Raw genomic sequence first — 24,006 nt, forward strand, 5'->3', positions numbered from 1 at the left:
TCCCTCCTCTCCCTGTTCTCCTCCCTCTCCCTGTTCTCCTCCCTCCTTCTCTCCCTGTTCTCCTCCCTCATCTCCCTGTCCTCCTCCCTCCTCTCCCTGTTCTCCTCCCTTCTTCTCTCCCTGTTCTCCTCCCTCCTTCTCTCCCTGTTCTCCTCCATTCTTCTCTCCCTGTTCTCCTCCTCCTTCTCTCCCTGTCCTCCTCCCTCCTCTCCCTGTTCTCCTCCCTCCTTCTCTCCCTGTTCTCCTCCCTCCCTCCTCTCCCTGTCCTCCTCCCTCCCTCCTCTCCCTGTCCTCCTCCCTTCCTCCTCTCCCTGTCCTCCTCCCTCCTTCTCTCCCTGTCCTCCTCCCTCCTCTCCCTGTTCTCCTCCCTCCTTCTCTCCCTGTTCTCCTCCATTCTTCTCTCCCTGTCCTCCTCCCTCCTTCTCTCCCTGTTCTCCTCCCTCCTCTCCCTGTCCTCCTCCCTCCTCTCCCTGTTCTCCTCCCTCCTTCTCTCCCTGTTCTCCTCCCTCCTCTCCCTGTCCTCCCCTCCTTCTCTCCCAGACCCCCTCCCTCCTTTGTCTGCTCCAGTTGGCTCTCAGATCCAGAGTCCAGCCAAGTCCCATCACGTTGTCTTCACCACTTGCTCCTCAGCTATTAGTCTCCTTCAACATATTCAACCTCAAGCTAACCTGTAAAGAGGTAGAGAAAGTACTGATTGGATATCAAAGTAGTCATGACAGTATTTAGTCATTGGAAATGTATTATATAGGTAATATTGACTTACCTAAAGTGAGAGAAAAAAAAATGTTTTCTTTGTTGAAGAATACATTTTACATCAAGTATTTTGTATGAAAAAGTAGGATCTGATTGTCTTGGTGTAACGTTGAAAAATGTTACAACTATCTTTCGATGTTTAACTCCTTAGATGCAGACCAATAGAACATGACCTATGGTTCACTGTGTTCTCAAACACCATATTATGTTGAGTAATAGAAACATCTGGTAATTTAGTCTCATACTGTTATTCAGAGATTACCACCTGAACAGTTCAATAAAATAATCCCCAAAAATCTGAATCCATAATGTGGTTCGGGATTATGTTCACCTCATTCCTGATAGAACATTTCCCTTTGACTACAAAATATACTGCTCAAAAAAATAAAGGCAACACTTAAACAACACATCCTAGATCTGAATGAAAGAAATAATCTTATTATATACTTTTTTCTTTACATATTTGAATGTGGTGACAACAAAATCACACAAAAATAATCATTGGAAATCCAATTTATCAACCCATGGAGGTCTGGATTTGGAGTCACACTCAAAATTAAAGTGGAAAACCACACTACAGGCTGATCCAACTTTGATGTAATGTCCTTAAAACAAGTCAAAATGAGGCTCAGTAGTGTGTGTGGCCTCCACGTGCCTGTATGACCTCCCTACAACGCCTGGGCATGCTCCTGATGAGGTGGCGGATGGTCTCCTGAGGGATCTCCTCCCAGACCTGGACTAAAGCATCCGCCAACTCCTGGACAGTCTGTGGTGCAACGTGGCGTTGGTGGATGGAGCGAGACATGATGTCCCAGATGTGCTCAATTGGATTCAGGTCTGGGGAACGGGCGGGCCAGTCCATAGCATCAATGCCTTCCTCTTGCAGGAACTGCTGACACACTCCAGCCACATGAGGTCTAGCATTGTCTTGCATTAGGAGGAACCTAGGGCCAACCGCACCAGCATATGGTCTCACAAGGGGTCTGAGGATCTCATCTCGGTACCTAATGGCAGTCAGGCTACCTCTGGCGAGCACATGGAGGGCTGTGCGGCCCCCCAAAGAAATGCCACCCTACACCAAGACTGACCCACCGCCAAACCGGTCATGCTGGAGGATGTTGCAGGCAGCAGAACGTTCCCCACGGCATCTCCAGACTCTGTCACCTCTGTCACGTGTTCAGTGTGAACCTGCTTTCATCTGTGAAGAGCACAGGGCGCCAGTGGCGAATTTGCCAATCTTGGTGTTCTCTGGCAAATGCCAAACATCCTGCAAGGTGTTGGGCTGTAAGCACAACCCCCACCTGTGGACGTCGGGCCCTCATACCACCCTCATGGAGTCTGTTTCTGACCGTTTGAGCAGACACATGCACATTTGTGGCCTGCTGGAGGTCATTTTGCAGGGCTCTGGCAGTGCTTCTCCTGCTCCTCCTTGCACAAAGGCGGAGGTAGCGGTCCTTCTGCTGGGTTGTTGCCCTCCTACGTCCTTCCTGCACGTCTCCTGATGTACTGGCCTGTCTCCTGGTAGCGCCTCCATGCTCTGGACACTATGCTGACAGACACAGCAAACCTTCTTGCCACAGCTCACATTGATGTGCCATCCTGGATGAGCTGCACTACCTGAGCCACTTGTGTGGGTTGTAGACTCCGTCTCATGCTACCACTAGAGTGAAAGCACCGCCAGCATACAAAAGTGACCAAAACATCAGCCAGGAAGCATAGGAACTGAGAAGGGGTCTGTGGTCCCCACCTGCAGAACCACTCCTTTATTGGGGGTGTCTTGCTAATTGCCTATAATTTCCACCTGTTGTCTATTCCATTTGCACAACAGCATGTGACATTTATTGTCAATCAGTGTTGCTTCCTAAGTGGACAGTTTGATTTCACAGAAGTGTGATTGACTTGGAGTTACATTGTGTTGTTTAAGTGTTCCCTTTATTTTTTTGAGCGGTGTATATCAAAGCAGGCATAGGTAAGGTGATGGTATAACAGCTGTGGGAAATTCAATTACCTTTTGTAGCAGTAGCAGAAAGGCATACAGAAAATAAATCATGTTTTTTTTCACCAAATCATTTATTTTCAGAAATTGAATTGGAACAAAGGAATAAAGTAGTATACAGTACTACAGGTTGTTTTGATTAAACACATTAACATCTGTCACAACAGTCCCAGAGAGATGGAACTACCTCTTAGATACATTAACAATTCATTAACATCTGTCACAACAGTCCCAGAGAGATGGAACTACCTCTTAGATACATTAACAATTCATTAACATCTGTCACAACAGTCCCAGAGAGATGGAACTACCTCTTAGATACCATAACAATTCATTAACATCTGTCACAACAGTCCCAGAGAGATGGAACTACCTCTTAGATACCATAACAATTCATGAACATCTGTCACAACAGTCCCAGAGAGATGGAACTACCTCTTAGATACCATAACAATTCATTAACATCTGTCACAACAGTCCCAGAGAGATGGAACTACCTCTTAGATACCATAACAATTCATTAACATCTGTCACAACAGTCCCAGAGAGATGGAACTACCTCTTAGATACATTAACAATTCATTAACATCTGTCACAACAGACCCAGAGAGATGGAACTACCTCTTAGATACCATAACAATTCATTAACATCTGTCACAACAGTCCCAGAGAGATGGAACTACCTCTTAGATACCATAACAATTCATTAACATCTGTCACAACAGTCCCAGAGAGATGGAACTACCTCTTAGATACCATAACAATTAATTTACATCTGTCACAACAGTCCCAGAGAGATGGAACTACCTCTTAGATACCATAACAATTCATTAACATCTGTCACAACAGTCCCAGAGAGATGGAACTACCTCTTAGATACCATAACAATTCATTAACATCTGTCACAACAGTCCCAGAGAGATGGAACTACCTCTTAGATACCATAACAATTCATTAACATCTGTCACAACAGTCCCAGAGAGATGGAACTACCTCTTAGATACCATAACAATTCATTAACATCTGTCACAACAGTCCCAGAGAGATGGAACTACCTCTTAGATACCATAGCAATTCATGAACATCTGTCACAACAGTCCTACAGAGATGGAACTACCTCTTAGATTAATTGAGCCAGAGACGAAAACAAACAAACGATCAAACGAGTCGTATCTGGATAACTTAGTAACCAAAGGCAGAAGGTTGTTCAAGCGGTCTCAAACATCTTTCTGTCTGGAACATCTACTCCTTATTAGTCTCAAACATCTTCTTTCTGTCTGATTTGTCTTCAATGTTCTTACGCCAGTCACCCACAGATTCTTTGTCCTGAGTGGGAAGAGAAGCAGATCAAATATATTAGTGTACATTTTGATGTGTTGGATCCATGTATGTTTGTTTCTATGTGCATTTGAGTAATACAACAATTAATCCCAAATAAAAAAACAACGACTCAGAATCATCCACATTGGAGTGCTGAGTTGAAATACAGTATATACACTATAGCAGTAGTTTCACCACTTGCTAATGTATCAGATTACACTCACATTATTTGTAATATAACATTTGGTATCAGCAGTGGGATCCTCTTGAACTCTCATACAACGAACTCTACTGATATTAAGTTATAGTATTGGGAAGCAACCCTACCTCTTCCTTGACCTCCTTCTTGACCTGCTTCAGGTTGGACCTCAGATCCATGGACACCTTGTGTTTGGAGCCCAGCAGAGCCTGGAGCATAGCTTCAGCAGACATACGCACTTTCTTCAGGACGGGCTTCTTGAACTTTCCCTTCAGGTCCTGTACTTTTATCTGCAGATCCTCAATCTGGAGAGAGAGAGAGAGAGAGAGACCGAGAAACCGAGAGAGAGACAGAGAGACAGAGAGAGACCAAGAGAGACAGTGAGATAGAGAGACAGAGAGAGAAAGAGAGACTATACACACTACACACACTACATGCACACCACATAACAGATATAACCCCACCTCTTTATCATTACAGTATAACAGATATAACTCCACCTCTTTATCATTACAGATCAGATATAACCCCACCTCTTTATCATTACAGTATAACAGATATACCCCACCTCTTTATCAATACAGTATAACATATATAACCCCACCTCTTTATCATTACAGTATAACAGATATAACTCCACCTCTTTATCAATACAGTATAACAGATATAACCAGACCTCTTTATCATTACAGTATAACAGATATAACCCCACCTCTTTATCATTACAGTATAACAGATATAACCCCACCTCTTTATCATTACAGATCAGATATAACTCCACCTCTTTATCAATACAGTATAACAGATATAACCCCACCTCTTTATCATTACAGTATAACAGATATAACCCCACCTCTTTATCATTACAGATCAGATATAACCCCACCTCTTTATCATTACAGTATAAATCCTGTTAGGGCTAGGGGGCAGTATTGACACGGCTGGATAAAAAACATACCCGATTTAATCTGGTTACCACTCCTACCCAGTAACTAGAATATGCATATACTTATTACATATGGATAGAAAACACCCTAAAGTTTCTAAAACTGTTTGAATGGTGTCTGTGGGTATAACAGAACTCAAATGGCAGGTCAAAACCTGAGAGATTCCTTTACAGGAAGTGGCCTGTCTGACCATTTCTTGAACTTCTTTTCCATCTCTATCTTTTACTAAGGATCTCTGCTCTAACGTGACACTTCCCACGTCTTCCATAGGCGCTCAGAGCCCGGGAAAAAACAGAATGTCGTCATTCCAGCCCCAGGCTGAAACACATTATCGCCTTTCTCAAGTGGCCGATCAAGGGACTCTGGGCTTATGCGCGTGACCCGACCGCCCCCGCCTTTGTGATTTTTTTCCTCTGTTTGCCGAAAAGGAGATTCCCTGTCGGAATATTATCGCTTTTCTACGAGAAAAATGGCGTAAAAATTGATTTTAAACAGCGGTTGACATGCTTCGAAGTACGGTAATGGAATATTTAGAATTTTTTTGTCACGAATTGCGCCATGTGCGCGACCCTTCTTTACCATTTCGGATAGTGTCTGGAACGCACGAACAAAACGCCGCTATTCGGATATAACGATGGATTATTTTGGACCAAACCAACATTTGTTATTGAAGTAGCAGTCCTGGGAGTGCATTCTGACGAAGACAACAAAAGGTAATCAAACTTTTATAATAGTAAATATGATTATGGTGAGTGCTAAACTTGCCAGGTGTCTAAATAGCTAGCCCGTGATGCCTGGGCTATGTACTTAGAATATTGCAAAATGTGCTTTCACCAAAAAGCTATTTTAAAATCGGACATATCGAGTGCATAGAGGAGGTCTGTATCTATAATTCTTAAAATAATTGTTATGCTTTTTGTGAACGTTTATCGTGAGTAATTTAGTAAAATGTTAGCGAATTCCCCGGAAGTTTGTGGGGGGTATGCTAGTTCTGAACGTCACATGCTAATGTAAAAAGCTGTTTTTTGATATAAATATGAACTTGTTTGAACAAAACATGCACGTATTGTATAACATAATGTCCTAGGGTTGTCATCTGATGAAGATCATCAAAGGTGAGTGCTGCATTTAGCTGTCTTCTGGGTTTTGGTGACATTATATGCTGGCTTGAAAAATGGGTGTCTGATTATTTCTGGCTTGGTACTCTGCTGACATAATCTAATGTTTTGCTTTCGTTTTAAAGCCTTTTTGAAATCGGACAGTGTGGTTAGATTAACGAGAGTCTTGTCTTTAAATAGCTGTAAAATAGTCATATGTTTGAGAAATTGAAGTAATAGGATTTTTAAGGTTTTGAAAATCGCGCCACAGGCTTAAAGTGGCTGTTACGTAGGTGGGACGAATTCGTCCCGCCTAGCCCAGAGAGGATATCAGATATAACCCCACCTCTTTATCATTACAGTATAACAGATATAACCCCACCTCTTTATCATTACAGTATAACAGATATAACTCCACCTCTTTATCAATACAGTATAACAGATATAACCCCACCTCTTTATCATTACAGTATAACAGATATAACTCCACCTCTTTATTATTACAGCTCAGATATAACCCCACCTCTTTATCATTACAGTATAACAGATATAACCCCACCTCTTTATCATTACAGTATAACATATATAACCCCACCTCTTTATCATTACAGTATATCAGATATAACCCCACCTCTTTATCAATACATTATAACAGATATAACCCCACCTCTTTATCATTACAGTATAACAGATATAACCCCACCTCTTTATCATTATAGATCAGATATAACCCCACCTCTTTATCATTACAGTATAACAGATATAACCCCACCTCTTTATCATTACAGTATAACAGATATAACCCCACCTCTTTATCATTACAGTATAACAGATATAACCCCACCTCTTTATCATTACAGTATAACAGATATAACTCCACCTCTTTATCAATACAGTATCACAGATATAACCCCACCTCTTTATCATTACAGTATAACAGATATAACTCCACCTCTTTATTATTACAGCTCAGATATAACCCCACCTCTTTATCATTACAGTATAACAGATATAACCCCACCTCTTTATCATTACAGATCAGATATAACCCACCTCTTTATCATTACAGATCAGATATAACCCCACCTCTTTATCATTACAGATCAGATATAACCCCACCTCTTTATCATTACAGTATATCAGATATAACCCCACCTCTTTATCAATACATTATAACAGATATAACCCCACCTCTTTATCATTACAGTATAACAGATATAACCCCACCTCTTTATCATTACAGATCAGATATAACCCACCTCTTTATCATTCCAGTATAACAGATATAACCCCACCTCTTTATCATTACAGTATAACAGATATAACCCCACCTCTTTATCATTACAGATCAGATATAACCCCACCTCTTTATCATTACAGTATAACAGATATAACCCCACCTCTTTATCATTACAGATCAGATATAACCCACCTCTTTATCATTACAGTATAACAGATATAACCCCACCTCTTTATCATTACAGTATAAGAGATATAACCCCACCTCTTTATCAATACAGTATAACAGATATAACCCCACCTCTTTATCATTACAGTATAACAGATATAACCCCACCTCTTTATCATTACAGTATAACAGATATAACCCCACCTCTTTATCATTACAGTATAACAGATATAACCCCACCTCTTTATCATTACAGTATAACAGATATAACCCCACCTCTTTATCATTACAGTATAACAGATATAACCCCACCTCTGTATCATTACAGTATAACAGATATAACCCCACCTCTTTATCAATACAGTATAACAGATATAACTCCACCTCTTTATTATTACAGTATAACAGATATAACTCCACCTCTTTATCATTACAGTATAACAGATATAACCCCACCTCTTTATCATTACAGTATAACAGATATAACCCCACCTCTTTATCATTACAGATCAGATATAACCCCACCTCTTTATCATTCCAGTATAACAGATATAACCCCACCTCTTTATCATTACAGTATAACAGATATAACCCCACCTCTTTATCATTACAGTATAACAGATATAACCCCACCTCTGTATCATTACAGTATAACAGATATAACCCCACCTCTTTATCATTACAGTATAACAGATATAACTCCACCTCTTTATCATTACAGATCAGATATAACCCCACCTATTTATCATTACAGATCAGATATAACCCCACCTCTTTATCATTACAGATCAGATATAACCCACCTCTTTATCATTCCAGTATAACAGATATAACCCCACCTCTTTATCATTACAGTATAACAGATATAACCCCACCTCTTTATCATTACAGATCAGATATAACCCCACCTCTTTATCATTCCAGTATAACAGATATAACCCCACCTCTTTATCATTACAGATCAGATATAACCCCACCTCTTTATCATTCCAGTATAACAGATATAACCCCACCTCTTTATCATTACAGTATAACAGATATAACCCCACCTCTTTATCATTACAGATCAGATATAACCCCACCTCTTTATCATTCCAGTATAACAGATATAACCCCACCTCTTTATCATTACATTATAACAGATATAACTCCACCTCTTTATTATTACAGTATAACAGATATAACTCCACCTCTTTATCATTACAGTATAACATCTATAACCCCATCTCATTATCATTACAGATCAGATATAACCCCACCTCTTTATCATTACAGATCAGATATAACCCACCTCTTTATCATTCCAGTATAACAGATATAACCCCACCTCTTTATCATTACAGTATAACAGATATAACCCCACCTCTTTATCATTACAGATCAGATATAACCCCACCTCTTTATCAATACAGTATAACAGATATAACCCCACCTCTTTATCATTACAGATCAGATATAACCCCACCTCTTTATCATTACAGTATAACAGATATAACCCACCTCTTTATCATTACAGTATAACATCTATAACCCCATCTCATTATCATTACAGATCAGATATAACCCCACCTCTGTATCATTACAGTATAACATCTATAACCCCACCTCTTTATCATTACAGTATAACATCTATAACCCCACCTCTGTATCATTACAGTATAACAGATATAACCCCACCTCTGTATCATTACAGTATAACATCTATAACCCCACCTCTTTATCATTACAGTATAACAGATATAACCCACCTCTTTATCAATACATTATAACAGATATAACCCCACCTCTTTATCATTACAGATCAGATATAACCCCACCTCTTTATCATTACAGATCAGATATAACCCACCTCTTTATCATTCCAGTATAACAGATATAACCCCACCTCTTTATCATTACAGTATAACAGATATAACCCCACCTCTTTATCATTACAGATCAGATATAACCCCACCTCTTTATCATTCCAGTATAACAGATATAACCCACCTCTTTATCATTACATTATAACAGATATAACCCACCTCTTTATCATTACATTATAACAGATATAACCCACCTCTTTATCATTACATTATAACAGATATAACCCCACCTCTTTATCATTACAGTATAACAGATATAACCCCACCTCTGTATCATTACAGTATAACAGATATAACCCCACCTCTTTATCAATACAGTATAACAGATATAACTCCACCTCTTTATTATTACAGTATAACAGATATAACTCCACCTCTTTATCATTACAGTATAACATCTATAACCCCATCTCATTATCATTACAGATCAGATATAACCCCACCTCTTTATCATTACAGATCAGATATAACCCACCTCTTTATCATTCCAGTATAACAGATATAACCCCACCTCTTTATCATTACAGTATAACAGATATAACCCCACCTCTTTATCATTACAGATCAGATATAACCCCACCTCTTTATCATTCCAGTATAACAGATATAACCCCACCTCTTTATCATTACAGTATAACAGATATAACCCACCTCTTTATCATTACATTATATCAGATATAACCCCACCTCTTTATCATTACAGTATAACAGATATAACCCCACCTCTTTATCATTACAGTATAACAGATAAAACCCCACCTCTTTATCATTACAGTATAACAGATAAAACCCCACCTCTGTATCATTACAGTATAACAGATATAACCCCACCTCTTTATCATTACAGATCAGATATAACCCCACCTCTTTATCATTACAGATCAGATATAACCCCACCTCTTTATCATTACAGTATAACAGATATAACCCCACCTCTTTATCAATACAGTATAACAGATATAACCCCACCTCTTTATCATTACAGATCAGATATAACCCCACCTCTGTATCATTACAGTATAACAGATATAACCCCACCTCTTTATCATTACAGTATAACAGATATAACCCCATCTCATTATCAATACAGATCAGATATAACCCCACCTCTTTATCATTACAGTATAACAGATATAACCAGACCTCTTTATCATTACAGTATAACAGATATAACCAGACCTCTTTATCATTACAGTATAACAGATATAACCAGACCTCTTTATCATTACAGTATAACAGATATAACCCCACCTCTTTATCAATACAGTATAACAGATATAACCCCACCTCTTTATCATTACAGATCAGATATAACCCCACCTCTTTATCATTACAGTATAACAGATATAACCCCACCTCTTTATCAATACAGTATAACAGATATAACCCCACCTCTTTATCATTACAGATCAGATATAACCCCACCTCTTTATCATTACAGATCAGATATAACCCCACCTCTTTATCATTACAGTATAACAGATATAACCCCACCTCTTTATCATTACAGATCAGATATAACCCCACCTCTTTATCATTACAGATCAGATATAACCCCACCTCTTTATCATTACAGATCAGATATAACCCCACCTCTTTATCATTACAGATCAGATATAACCCCACCTCTTTATCATTACAGATCAGATATAACCCACCTCTTTATCATTACAGTATAACAGATATAACCCCACCTCTTTATCATTACAGTATAACAGATATAACCCCACCTCTTTATCATTACAGATCAGATATAACCCCACCTCTTTATCATTACAGATCAGATATAACCCCACCTCTTTATCATTACAGTATAACAGATATAACCCACCTCTTTATCATTACAGTATAACAGATATAACCCCACCTCTTTATCAATACAGATCAGATATTACCCCACCTCTTTATCATTACATATCAGATATAACCCCACCTCTTTATCATTACAGTATAACAGATATAACCCACCTCTTTATCATTACAGTATATCAGATATAACCCCACCTCTTTATCATTACATTATAACAGATATAACCCCACCTCTTTATCATTACAGATCAGATATAACCCCACCTCTTTATCATTACAGTATAACAGATATAACCCCACCTCTTTATCCTTACAGTATAACAGATATAACCCCACCTCTTTATCATTACAGTATAACAGATATAACCCCAACTCTTTATCATTACAGTATAACAGATATAACTGACCTCTTTATCACTTTTTCCAACTTTGCTGCCCAGGTCGTATCTCTCCTCATCTATCACATCAATCCTCTGGTGCATCTTCTTACACAGGTCCTGTTCAGAGACAATCACAGCGACTCATAACACGACACAGACAGCCAATGTGTTACATTACAAACATTGTTGTTAAAAGGGATATTAATCATGTAAAATGCAATCCAATTGTACTGTTATATTGTGAAAGGAAACGATAACAACTACAACTGGCATTAACACAGACAGCCCAATTCTGATATTTTTATACTAATTGGTCTATTGACCAATCACATCAGGTCTTTTCATATTAAATATTTTTCAGAGGTGATTGGTCAACAGAACAATTAGTGAAAAAAATTATCAGAATTGGGCTGCCTGTCTCAACGCAGCCTATGCGATACCTGGAGTTCTGCAATGGATCCTGTGAGCTGCAGGGGAGCGATATTTTCACTCATGTACTGCTTCCTGTCCTCTAAAGACTGGGCTTCCTCTTGTGCTATCAGTTCCTGGGCGATCTGGAGCATCAAACTCTGAGGGACAGCAACAACACAGCAACCGTTTTTTATTTTTACGTACTTGACAGATGCTTTATCTGAAGCATTTTACAGACATTTCCATGAGATTTATATTTCAGTGGGTGTGTTGATCTAGTTACGGTAGAAGGTTTGAATCCTAAGCAACCTGCCTACACATAGCTGGAAGTACAATACCAACATAGTTACTGTAGTAGGTCAAAGCTGTGGGCTGGAAAACCTTGGTAGAGCATGGGTGAAATAGGCATTGCGGTGCTCATGTGAATCACTGTTTTTCGGCTTCAGACCAATGCCTATTCTCATTTAAAATGTAGTTTTTTTGTTTTTAATTTAGTCATGTCTTACTAAGGGATAGGCCTTAAAACAGTGATTGTCTTTTATATTTTTGAATTGTTAATATCACATTTGTTATCGGAAAATGGTTGGATTGTTTGTATAAATCGTACAAATCACAAGTGTCATTTTTGTCATGATGTTTAAGAGGTAAGAGATCTCTAAGCCGTTTATATAAGATCTCTGTTGAGTCACTAACTGGATAGAATCTTAGAGAGGTCATGAAGAAGTCATGGAAGTTGCCGTTGGTTACCTTCAGATGATGCTTGCGGCTCGATGACATCTTTTTCCTGTCAGAAAGAGTGAGTACAATTAATGTCATTCTCTTGTTGTTCAGGAACAGGTATGACCATTTTGTAAAAGAAAGACAATTCTGGATATATGCAAGATATTCTGTAAATGTTTTCCTAATGTTGAAATCCACTTTTACTCACTCAGACATGATGGCTGTTTGGTCTTTTCACCTTTCTGAGGAAGAAGTAAAAACACTATTGTTAAATTATATTCTGCTGGTTTTAAACAATGAATTCCATCCAATGAAAAAAACGACACAAAGTTGTACGGCAGGCATGGCACACATATGCCAGTTCCAAGGAAGATCCCCTATCATGTTCCTTGTTCCTTTACTTAACAACCAAATCATCAAATTATCATAATCCAGCTTTCTCCTCCAAATGCCAGAGTGGTGGATCGGATTACTATGGCTGCGTTTACACGTGCAGCCCAATTCTGATCCTTTTCCACTAATTGATCTTTTGACCAATCAGATCAACTCTTTTAACCAATCAGATCAACTCTTTTAACCAATCAGATCAACTCCTTTGCCAAGAGTTAGGCAAACGCTCAGAATTGGTTTGCCTGTGTTGTCTAATCCCCTCACTCCCCATGGTGGTATGTTTACAGCACTACAACAGTCCACAGTTTTGTGTGCATACTGCCACCTGGTGAGAAGTGTGTGAAAAGTCAACAAATCCAAGAATATGCCTCTGAGTCCCAAATGGCACCCTTTCCCCTATATAGTGCACTACTTTTGACCAGAGTCCAATGGCACTCTATTCCCTTATAGTGCACTATATAGGGGTTAGGCTGCCATTTGGGATGCAACCCTGGAGCCTTCTAGAAGTGTCTTCTGTCAGGTTTCAGATCTCAATTACACAATAAGAGCGAGCACTAAAAACAGCCTCCATAAAATCTATCAACAGCCAACTATTAAAGACATGACATGACCGTTTGTGGTGAATCTACTGAGTCACTAGACTACATTAGATTCAGTTCTAGGTGATCAATCAACCCAACAAGCAAAACAGCTTTTACAAATGACTAAAGCTAGTCTCCACAACATGAGAACCTGGTTCAAAGTGTGTTTCCACCATGCAGTAAGATGACTCAACTGAGCACAACATGATGATCAGAGGCAATACAGCATGTAGACATTCTTCCCTTGGTCAGGGAGCATCCTTCCCTTGGTCAGGGAGCATCCTTCCCTTGGTCAGGGAGCATCCTTCCCTTGGTCAGGGAGCATCCTTCCCTTGGTCAGGGAGCATTCTTCCCTTGGTCAGGGAGCATCCTTCCCTTGGTCAGGGAGCATTCTTCCCTTGGTCAGGGAGAATCCTTCCCTTGGTCAGGGAGCATTCTTCCCTTGGTCAGGGAGCATTCTTCCCTTGGTCAGGGAGCACCCTTCCCTTGGTCAGGGAGCATTCATTCTTCCCTTGGTCAGGGAGCATTCTTCCCTTGGTCAGGGAGCACCCTTCCCTTGGTCAGGGAGCATTCATTCTTCCCTTGGTCAGGGAGAATTCTTCCCTTGGTCAGGGAGCATTCATTCTTCCCTTGGTCAGGGAGCATCCTTCCCTTGGTCAGGGAGGATCCTTCCCTTGGTCAGGGATCATAGTAGGACCTCTTTCTATTAGTAGGCTACTAAGGTAAGCATGTCTGTCTTGGTATCATACACATACAATGTCTATTTATTTATCACTCCAGTGTAAATTGCTAAATTGTAATTACTTCGCCACTATTGGCCTATTTATTGCCTTACCTCCTTACTTCATTTGCACACACTGTATACAGATTTTTCTATTGTGTTATTGACTGTGCGTTTGTTTATCCTGTGATTGTTGTTTTTGTCGCACCTGGTTAAATAAAGGTGAAATATATTTTAAAAAATTTAACTACCAATCACGGCCGGTTGTGATACAGCCTGGAATAGTCTATGCCTCCCCCAGGGACCACTATGTTACAAAGTCTTCATCATCTTCAACAACAACAACAACTATAACATAAAGCAAAAGGTTGGCCATAAAGTATACAATGTGTTACGTCACTAAATAAAGTATTTTCAATTCAAATTGTACATCTATGTTTTCTATCATTTTTCTGTCAACTGATATACAGTGGAAAACACATGAAAACACTGAAAGAGACGTAGGGAATGAAACTAGCAGCTAAGTTTAGCTATAAGTCTCCTGATTGCCATTAAGATCTGATACTGTGTGAGGTATCAGCTGTTCTCACCACGACTTGGCTGTTACAGACAGAAACAAACAACCTTCAGCCAGGACACGTTCTAAAGTGCATAAGATTTTTCCTAAAGGTCTTCAACTTCAAAGAGGAAATTAATATTCCTATTCACTGTAATACTTGGATTATTACTGAGTATTATTGAGTATTACTGACTACTATCGACTATTACCGACTATCACTGACTACTACCGACTACTACATTTTTATTTTGTTTTTACATTTTTATTCATTTAGCAGACGCTCTTATCCCAGAGCGACTTACAGTAGTGAATGCATACATTTCATACATTTCATTTCATGCATTTTTTTATTTATTTATTTATTTATTTTGTACTGGCCCACCATGGGAATCGAACCCACAACCCTGGCGTTGCACACACCATGCTGGCGTTGCACACACCATGCTGGCGTTGCAAACACCATGCTCTACCAACTGAGCCACAGCCCCGACCCGACAGGCTGTCACGTTGTCACTGTTTTGTGACCATAAGAATAAAATAGAAAATACATGTCATTTAAATAGATCACAAAAAAATAGATCTGATTTTAAAAACCATATAGTGAAACCCCAGCGATATGAAGCCAGAACCACAGATAGCCTACATATGTAAGTGAACCACAATCTATTTTCTAATCAAACATATCATCATAGACAATATGTCTCACAGGGCCCATATTTAAAACACACCCTGGGGTAACTTAATAGGCTGGAGTGTCGGTGCTAAGTTGTTGATGAGGTCTTTGGCCCCAGTTGGTGGACGGGGCCAGAGGCAGATGGAATGGTAGCATCCTCAGATTGTAAATGAATCATGTCTGCAGGATATCTGGTGTCACCTCAGTGAGATAAACCAACATAAAGAAAAACTATCCTATGAATCTAGTCTGATTCAGGGATAGGCTGCCTGTATCATCTGTCATTAATATGGATCTAGTCTGATTCAGGGATAGGCTGCCTGTATCATCTGTCATTAATATGGATCTAGTCTGATTCAGGGATAGGCTGCCTGTATCATCTGTCATTAATAAGGATCTAGTCTGATTCAGGGATAGGCTGCCTGTATCATCTGTCATTAATATGGATCTAGTCTGATTCAGGGATAGGCTGCCTGTATCATCTGTCATTAATATGGATCTAGTCTGATTCAGGGATAGGCTGCCTGTATCATCTGTCATTAATATGGATCTAGTCTGATTCAGGTATAGGCCGCCTGTATCATCTGTCATTAATATGTATCTAGTCTGATTCAGGGATAGGCTGCCTGTATCATCTGTCATTAATATGTATCTAGTCTGATTCAGGGATAGGCTGCCTCTATCATCTGTCATTACTATGGATCTAGTCTGATTCAGGGATAGGCTGCCTGTATCATCTGTCATTAATATGAATCTAGTCTGATTCAGGGATAGGCTGCCTGTATTTATTTTTTAAATGTATTTAACCTTTATTTAACTAGGCAAGTCAGTTAAGAACCAATTCTTATTTACAATGATGGCCTAGTGTAACAGTATAGCTTCCATCCCTCTCCTCGCCTTGAACCAGGGACCCTCTGCACACATCAACAACAGTCACCCGTGAAGCCTTGTTAACCATCGCGCCACAAAAGCCACGACCCTTGCAGAGCAAGGGGAACAACTACCTCAGGTCTCAGAGCGAGTGACGTCACCCGATTGAAACGCTATTAGCGCGCACCACCGCTAACTAGCCAGCCATTTCACATCAGCTACACTAGGAACAGTGGGTTAACTGCCTTGTTCAGGGGCAGAACGACATATTTTTACCTTGTCAGCTCTGGGATTCGATCTAACAACCTTTCGGTTACTGGTCCAACACTAACCACTAGGCTTCCTGCCGACCCGTGATTTGTAATTTGTCATTACGGATCAGAAAATGTTCTCACTCTGAAATGCTTTTTCCTAATTGACTTTTGATATTTGGTGAATTTGGTTCACTGTGACATCTCAGATATCATTTTTCAACATTAAGAGGATATTTAAATGTCTGTGAGGTTCCCATCCATCATTGTCATTACGAATCGTAAAAGATGGCGTTCCGTTGAAATGCCTATAACCTTTAATACTGCATGGGTCCATTATCCTGCTTCACCTACACTAAGATACTTAAGACGTGTGATCTCACACAACTTCAGACCCAAACCCTTTCAGACAGTTAATGAACACATCATATTAAACCGTTATGACATCGCTGTCTGATCTCTTCTTGGATTCAGACACTTCACACATGAATATGAACATTCCCCAACACACAGTTAACCAATTAACCAATCAGATACATTATGAGGTAGAGATGGGAAAATACCTTGATGAAGGAATCAGCCATAACGTATTGATTTAAAAAATGAAATGGAGATTTTTCTAATCCATTGTGCTACTAACAGCCACAACTGACAGAAACACAGGACTCCATTAGTTCAGGTGACCACAGCTCATTCCTCATGTTATCACCTCATCATGACCAAAACCACCAAACACAGAAAACAGGTGTTCCAGACCAGAGCAATGCTAGTGTTCCCAGTGGTACTATAGCTAAACTAAGACAGGGACACAACCTAATCTCACACACACACAGAGAGAGAGGGGCTCACCTATGAGTTAACTAATGATAGACATTTATGATTCATACGTTCAGTGTACCATAGTTGAACTAGGACAGAGGACAGACAACTATATCTCACACACACACACACACACACACACACACACACACACACACACACACACACACAGGATCAGGCAGACCAGAGATGATCAGACAGGATCAGAGAGGATCAGACAGAACAGAGAGGATCAGAGAGGATCAGGCAGACCAGAGAGGATCAGACAGACCAGGGAGGATCAGGCAGACCAGACAGAACAGAGGGGCTCAGAGAGGATCAGGCAGACCAGAGAGGATCAGACAGACCAGAGAGGATCAGGCAGACCAGACAGGATCAGACAGACCAGAGAGGATCAGGCAGACCAGACAGGATCAGACAGAACAGAGGGGCTCAGAGAGGATCAGGCAGACCAGAGAGGATCAGACAGACCAGAGAGGATCAGACAGACCAGACATGATCAGACAGAACAGAGGGGCTCACCTATGAGTTAATCCGGCCAACAGGGCAGTAGTGGTACAGAACGTGGGACTGCAGTGGCAGAAGGGAGGACTGCTGTGGGTGGCTGTAACAGCCATGGACAGACGGTTGTTTTAATGCTGTCCAGTGATGGCTCAGCACTATCCTGCCTAACTCTTTATGGACTTGAAGACCAACCCAGACCAATGGGCCGACACTCTTCTGAAAGTCTATCTCATCCCCCCAGTGCCCCCACCCTGCCCCTCCACTCCCCAGTGCCCCCACCCTGCCCCTCCACTCCCCAGTGCCCCCACCCTGCCCCTCCACTCCCTAGTGCCCTCCACCCACCCCCCCTAGTGCCCCCCCCCACCCTGCCCCTCCACCCCCAGTGCCCCCACCCTGCCCCTCCACTCCCTAGTGCCCCCCCCCCACACCCTGCCACCCACCCCCCAGTGCCCCACCATGCCACCCTCTCCCTCAGGCACAGACACCTACCCATCCCTTCACTTGGCAGGCTGCAGCCACTGCCCTCAGGATCCTTTCATATAAATAACCCCAGCCTTCAAGACTGTTATTCTTCTTTTATGACGTATTGACATAGTGCTGCCCCCTGCCTGTCTGACAGAGAGTAATGCCACCTAGTCCCACCTCGTCCCACCATGGGGTTTACTTCCAGGTTTACTCAACTCAGAATGACACTTATGAACAGGATATATTGTTACCGTCTAAGGGCCCAGGGTTGATTTGGAGACATGGGATTTAGTTGATTATGTTCATGGAGAACAAGTTCATCCTTTTTCTTGGTTTTTATCTCAAATGTCACCTGGCTCTCCGACGGTGTCTTAAGGAGAGTTGGGATATGTAAAAAACACATTTCCATTTCACACATGTATATTAATACACACTTGTACATGTGTGAAATAGGACAAATATTATGACTAGAGTTGGACTTTATAGATGTACTGTTTCTGTTCAGTGGTTAAGGATAAGAGGAAGTAATATGCTTGGGTAGATACTACTAGAGAAAAGCTTGAAACAACAGTTACATCTGAAGACGAGCCATTGCTTCCTGTTTTTTGGAAAGCCAAATGAAAGTGTATTGGTGTTATAGCAGACGTTCTAGTGGCTGCAGCTGGATGGTTATGTTACTGGCTCCTAACAACGCAGTAACACGTCAACAAGTACAGTCATTATTTCAAATGTAGAACAAATGGTCCGTGTTTAAAAGGTTTAAACAACAGTTACCTCTGAAGACGAGACATTGTACCTGTTTCCTGGTAAAGTAGTAAACTGTAGAAACAAGATGGCTCCATGTTATGAACAGAAAATGCATCAGCTAAAAGTAAAAATCAGCCCTTCACTGCCAAGCTGTTTCAGGTCATCTGATTTAGCTTATCAATAGGAAACCCCTCCTAACTGAGCACAGTGTTTTCAATAGGAAACCTCTTCTAACTGAGCACAGTGTATTCAATAGGAAACCTCTTCTAACTGAGCACAGTGTATTCAATAGGAAACCCCTTCTAACTGAGCACAGTGTTTTCAATAGGAAACCTCTTCTAATTGAGCACAGTGTTTTCAATAGGAAACCCCTTCTAACTGAGCACAGTGTTTTCAATAGGAAACCCCTTCTAACTGAGCACAGTGTTTTCAATAGGAAACCCCTTCTAACTGAGCACAGTGTTTTCAATAGGAAACCCCTTCTAACTGAGCACAGTGTTTTCAATAGGAAACCCCTTCTAACTGAGCACAGTGTTTTCAATAGGAAACCCCTTCTAACTGAGCACAGTGTTTTCAAAAGGAAACCCCTTCTAACTGACTACAGTGTTTTCAATAGGAAACCCCTTCTAACTGAGCACAGTGTTTTCAATAGGAAACCCCTTCTAACTGAGCACAGTGTTTTCAATAGGAAACCTCTTCTAACTGAGCACAGTGTTTTCAATAGGAAACCCCTTCTAACTGAGCACAGTGTTTTCAATAGGAAACCCCTTCTAACTGAGCACAGTGTTTTCAATAGGAAACCCCTTCTAACTGAGCACAGTGTTTTCAATAGGAAACCCCTTCTAACTGAGCACAGTGTTTTCAATAGGAAACCCCTTCTAACTGAGCACAGTGTTTTCAATAGGAAACCCCTTCTAACTGAGCACAGTGTTTTCAATAGGAAACCCCTTCTAACTGAGCACAGTGTTTTCAATAGGAAACCCCTTCTAACTGAGCACAGTGTTTTCAATAGGAAACCCCTTCTAACTGAGCACAGTGTTTTCAATAGGAAACCTCTTCTAACTGAGCACAGTGTTTTCAATAGGAAACCCCTTCTAACTGAGCACAGTGTTTTCAATAGGAAACCTCTTCTAACTGAGCACAGTGTTTTCAATAGGGAACCCCTTCTAACTGAGCACAGTGTTTTCAATAGGAAACCCCTTCTAACTGAGCACAGTGTTTTCAATAGGAAACCCCTTCTAACTGAGCACAGTGTTTTCACTAGGAAACCCCTTCTAACTGAGCACAGTGTTTTCAATAGGAAACCCCTTCTAACTGAGCACAGTGTTTTCAATAGGAAACCCCTTCTAACTGAGCACAGTGTTTTCAATAGGAAACCCCTTCTAACTGAGCACAGTGTTTTCAATAGGAAACCCCTTCTAACTGAGCACAGTGTTTTCAATAGGAAACCCCTTCTAACTGAGCACAGTGTTTTCAATAGGAAACCCCTTCTAACTGAGCACAGTGTTTTCAATAGGAACCCCTTCTAACTGAGCACAGTGTTTTCAATAGGAAACCCCTTCTAACTGACTACAGTGTTTTCAATAGGAAACCCCTTCTAACTGAGCACAGTGTTTTCAATAGGAAACCCCTTCTAACTGAGCACAGTGTTTTCAATAGGAAACCCCTTCTAACTGAGCACAGTGTTTTCAATAGGAAACCTCTTCTAACTGAGCACAGTGTTTTCAATAGGAAACCCCTTCTAACTGAGCACAGTGTTTTCAATAGGAAACCTCTTCTAGCTGAGCACAGTGTTTTCAATAGGAAACCCCTTCTAACTGAGCACAGTGTTTTCAATAGGAAACCCCTTCTAACTGAGCACAGTGTTTTCAAAAGGAAACCCCTTCTAACTGAGCACAGTGTTTTCAATAGGAAACCCCTTCTAACTGAGCACAGTGTTTTCAATAGGAAACCCCTTCTAACTGAGCACAGTTTCTGCAGATAGTGAACTGTTAGAGATGCTTCTGTAGAACAGATGGTACAACCTGAATGTCTCCCTGTCCGTCAATGTGTTACCTGATAGAGCCATAGACAGGGTGACCAGCCCTGCAGGCTTTACCTCCAGCCCTGCTCTAACCAGCCCTCATCCTGGAGAGCTACCCTCCTGCAGGCCTTACCTCCAGCCCTGCTCTAACCAGCCCTCATCCTGGAGAGCTACCCTCCTGCAGGCCTTACCTCCAGCCCTGCTCTAACCAGCCCTCATCCTGGAGAGCTACCCTCCTGCAGGCCTTACCTCCAGCCCTGCTCTAACTAGCCCTCATCCTGGAGAGCTACCCTCCTGCAGGCCTTACCTCCAGCCCTGTTCTAACCAGCCCCCCTCCTGGAGAGCTACCCTCCTGCAGGCCTTACCTCCAGCCCTGCTCTAACCAGCCCTCCTCCTGGAGAGCTACCCTCCTGCAGGCCTTACCTCCAGCCCTGCTCTAACCAGCCCCTCCTCCTGGAGAGCTGCCCTCCTGCAGGTCTTACCTCCAGCCCTGTTCTAACCAGCCCTCCTCCTGGAGAGCTGCCCTCCTCCTGGAGAGCTACCCTCCTGCAGGCCTTACCTCCAGTCCTGCTCTAACACACCTGATTCTACTCTACACTCTAGTTAACAGTTGGTAGTCAACATGTGATTAACTTCTAGTGATTTCAGATATGTGTCATCAGGTGTAGTCTTACTGTAATGATGAAATGGGTGACATGAGATGTAGAGAGACCCACTCAGACATTCTGGAACATTTGGTTGGTATCCACCCTGCAGGCGAATGAGAGGCCAGCAATTCATTCACAACAAGAAGAATAAACAACTATTTATGGATTAATAATTACAACGTCATTACTGGGAAAATAGAAAGAATTTGAGTTAGCATGAACTTTCACCGTAAGGAAACAAATCAATTATTTTTAAATTGGGGTGAACTACCCCTTTAAGAACAGACGGTATCTGACCTTTTAGGTCCTAAAATACATTTCAACCACATTGTTGCCATGACCTTTCTCCAAGAACACATCCGAACCGTCAGTCTGACATATTGTAGATTCATAGATCCTTTTAAAGCAAACTTTACAGTACATGAATCTACTACCACATCTCTTATCTACGTCCTTAGAGACCAAAGTAACATTTAAAGTCATCTTCCACAGAAACCTCATACCCACTCCAATAGACCAAGTCACCTTGTACTTGGCTGCTGTTTTTCATCCCATGGAGAATGTTGAACTAATTGAGTGTATCTATTTCAAAGATCCCAGGGAGGGGGTAACGGGTGAGGAAGGGGGAGGAAGGGAGGGGGTAAGGAGTGAGGAAGGGAGGAGGTAAGGGGTGAGGAGGGGGAGGAAGAGAGGGGTAACGGGTGAGGAAGGGGGGAGGAAAGGAGGGGGTAAGGAGTGAGGAAGGGAGGAGGTAAGGGGTGAGGAAGGGGGAGGAAAGGAGGGAGTAAGGAGTGAGAAGGGGGGAGGAAGGGAGGGGGTAACAGGTGAGGAAGGGAGGGGGTAACGGGTGAGGAAGGAGGAGGAAAGGAGGGGGTAAGGAGTGAGGAAGGGGGAGGAAGGGAGGGGGTAACGGGTGAGGAAGGGAGGAAGGGAAGGGGTGAGGAAGGGGGAGGAAGGGAGGGAGGGGGTAAGGGGTGAGGAAGGGGGAGGAAGGGAGGCGGTAACAGGTGAGGAAGGGGGAGGAAGGGAGGGGGTAAGGAGAGGGGAAGGGGAAAGAAGGGAATAGGTAAGGGGTGAGGAAGGGAGAGGGTAAGGGGTGAGGAAGGTGTAAGGAAGGAGGAAGAAGGGTGTGCCGAGGAGGAATGATAGGTGTATTTGTCCTCATTTTCGTATCTCTTCCCTGCAGTCAATGGCCAAAAGCATCCTAATTGGCCTCATGGGTGAAATAATTAATAAATATATATGTGTTTTTTACTGACGAAAATCCGGTGTTTCTATGTCAAACAGTTTTGTTATAAAGTGTAATATTGGGATGCAAACTCAAAATGTAATACATTTCATCTCTATATCTGACATGGTACAGGGGTCTTCTTTTTTTAAGTCCATAACCATGTGTGTGAGGTGTAAACTTTTGTTTCAAAGTAGATTTGTTTAAGACAACCAAGAATCACTCTGTGTGACCCTGATTTACACTTGTATTGATTTGATTTACCCGTTTGATACTTGGAGAATATAATGTATTAATACCTTATGAGCTGCCTTGTGAAGTCTTAGTCCACATATTATGTACATGGAGGACCTGTTGATCGTTCTGCACAGTGTTATTGTAGCTTTAGGCCTATGAGGCCCCAGTAAAAGCAGCATTGTTATGACACAGCTATTGCCAGGGGCCTAACTTTGGTTTCAGATGTGTTATCCTGTCACTACAGTGGTTTCAGATGTGTTATCCTGTCACTACAGTAGTTTCAGATGTGTTATCCTGTCACTACAGTGGTCTCAGATGTGTTATCCTGTCACTACAGTGGTTACATATGTGTTATCCTGTCACTACAGTGGTTTCAGATGTGTTAT

At 41.4% G+C, this 24,006-nt stretch overlaps 1 protein-coding gene across 2 annotated transcripts; it reads right to left on the reverse strand.

Moving 5' to 3' along the window:
• Positions 1 to 2,799: 2,799 nt before the first annotated feature.
• Positions 2,800 to 18,495, reverse strand: LOC106592039 (troponin I, fast skeletal muscle-like). Of its 2 annotated transcripts, none has more exons than XM_014183339.2 (7): positions 18,292 to 18,495; positions 13,114 to 13,147; positions 12,933 to 12,969; positions 12,215 to 12,343; positions 11,802 to 11,891; positions 4,397 to 4,573; positions 2,800 to 4,075 (listed from the first exon to the last, which is right to left on the reverse strand). In XM_014183339.2, exons 2-7 carry the CDS (start codon positions 13,119 to 13,121, stop codon positions 3,992 to 3,994), a joined length of 525 nt encoding a protein of 174 aa, XP_014038814.1. In that variant the 5' UTR covers positions 13,122 to 13,147; positions 18,292 to 18,495; the 3' UTR covers positions 2,800 to 3,991. The 2 variants fall into 2 exon arrangements, with proteins under 2 accessions (XP_014038814.1, XP_014038815.1); XM_014183340.2 differs by lacking the exon at positions 18,292 to 18,495 and adding an exon at positions 17,514 to 17,612.
• Positions 18,496 to 24,006: the final 5,511 nt, after the last annotated feature.

This window comes from Salmo salar, chromosome ssa11 (genome assembly GCF_905237065.1).
Source record: "Salmo salar chromosome ssa11, Ssal_v3.1, whole genome shotgun sequence".
NCBI lineage: Eukaryota > Metazoa > Chordata > Actinopteri > Salmoniformes > Salmonidae > Salmo > Salmo salar.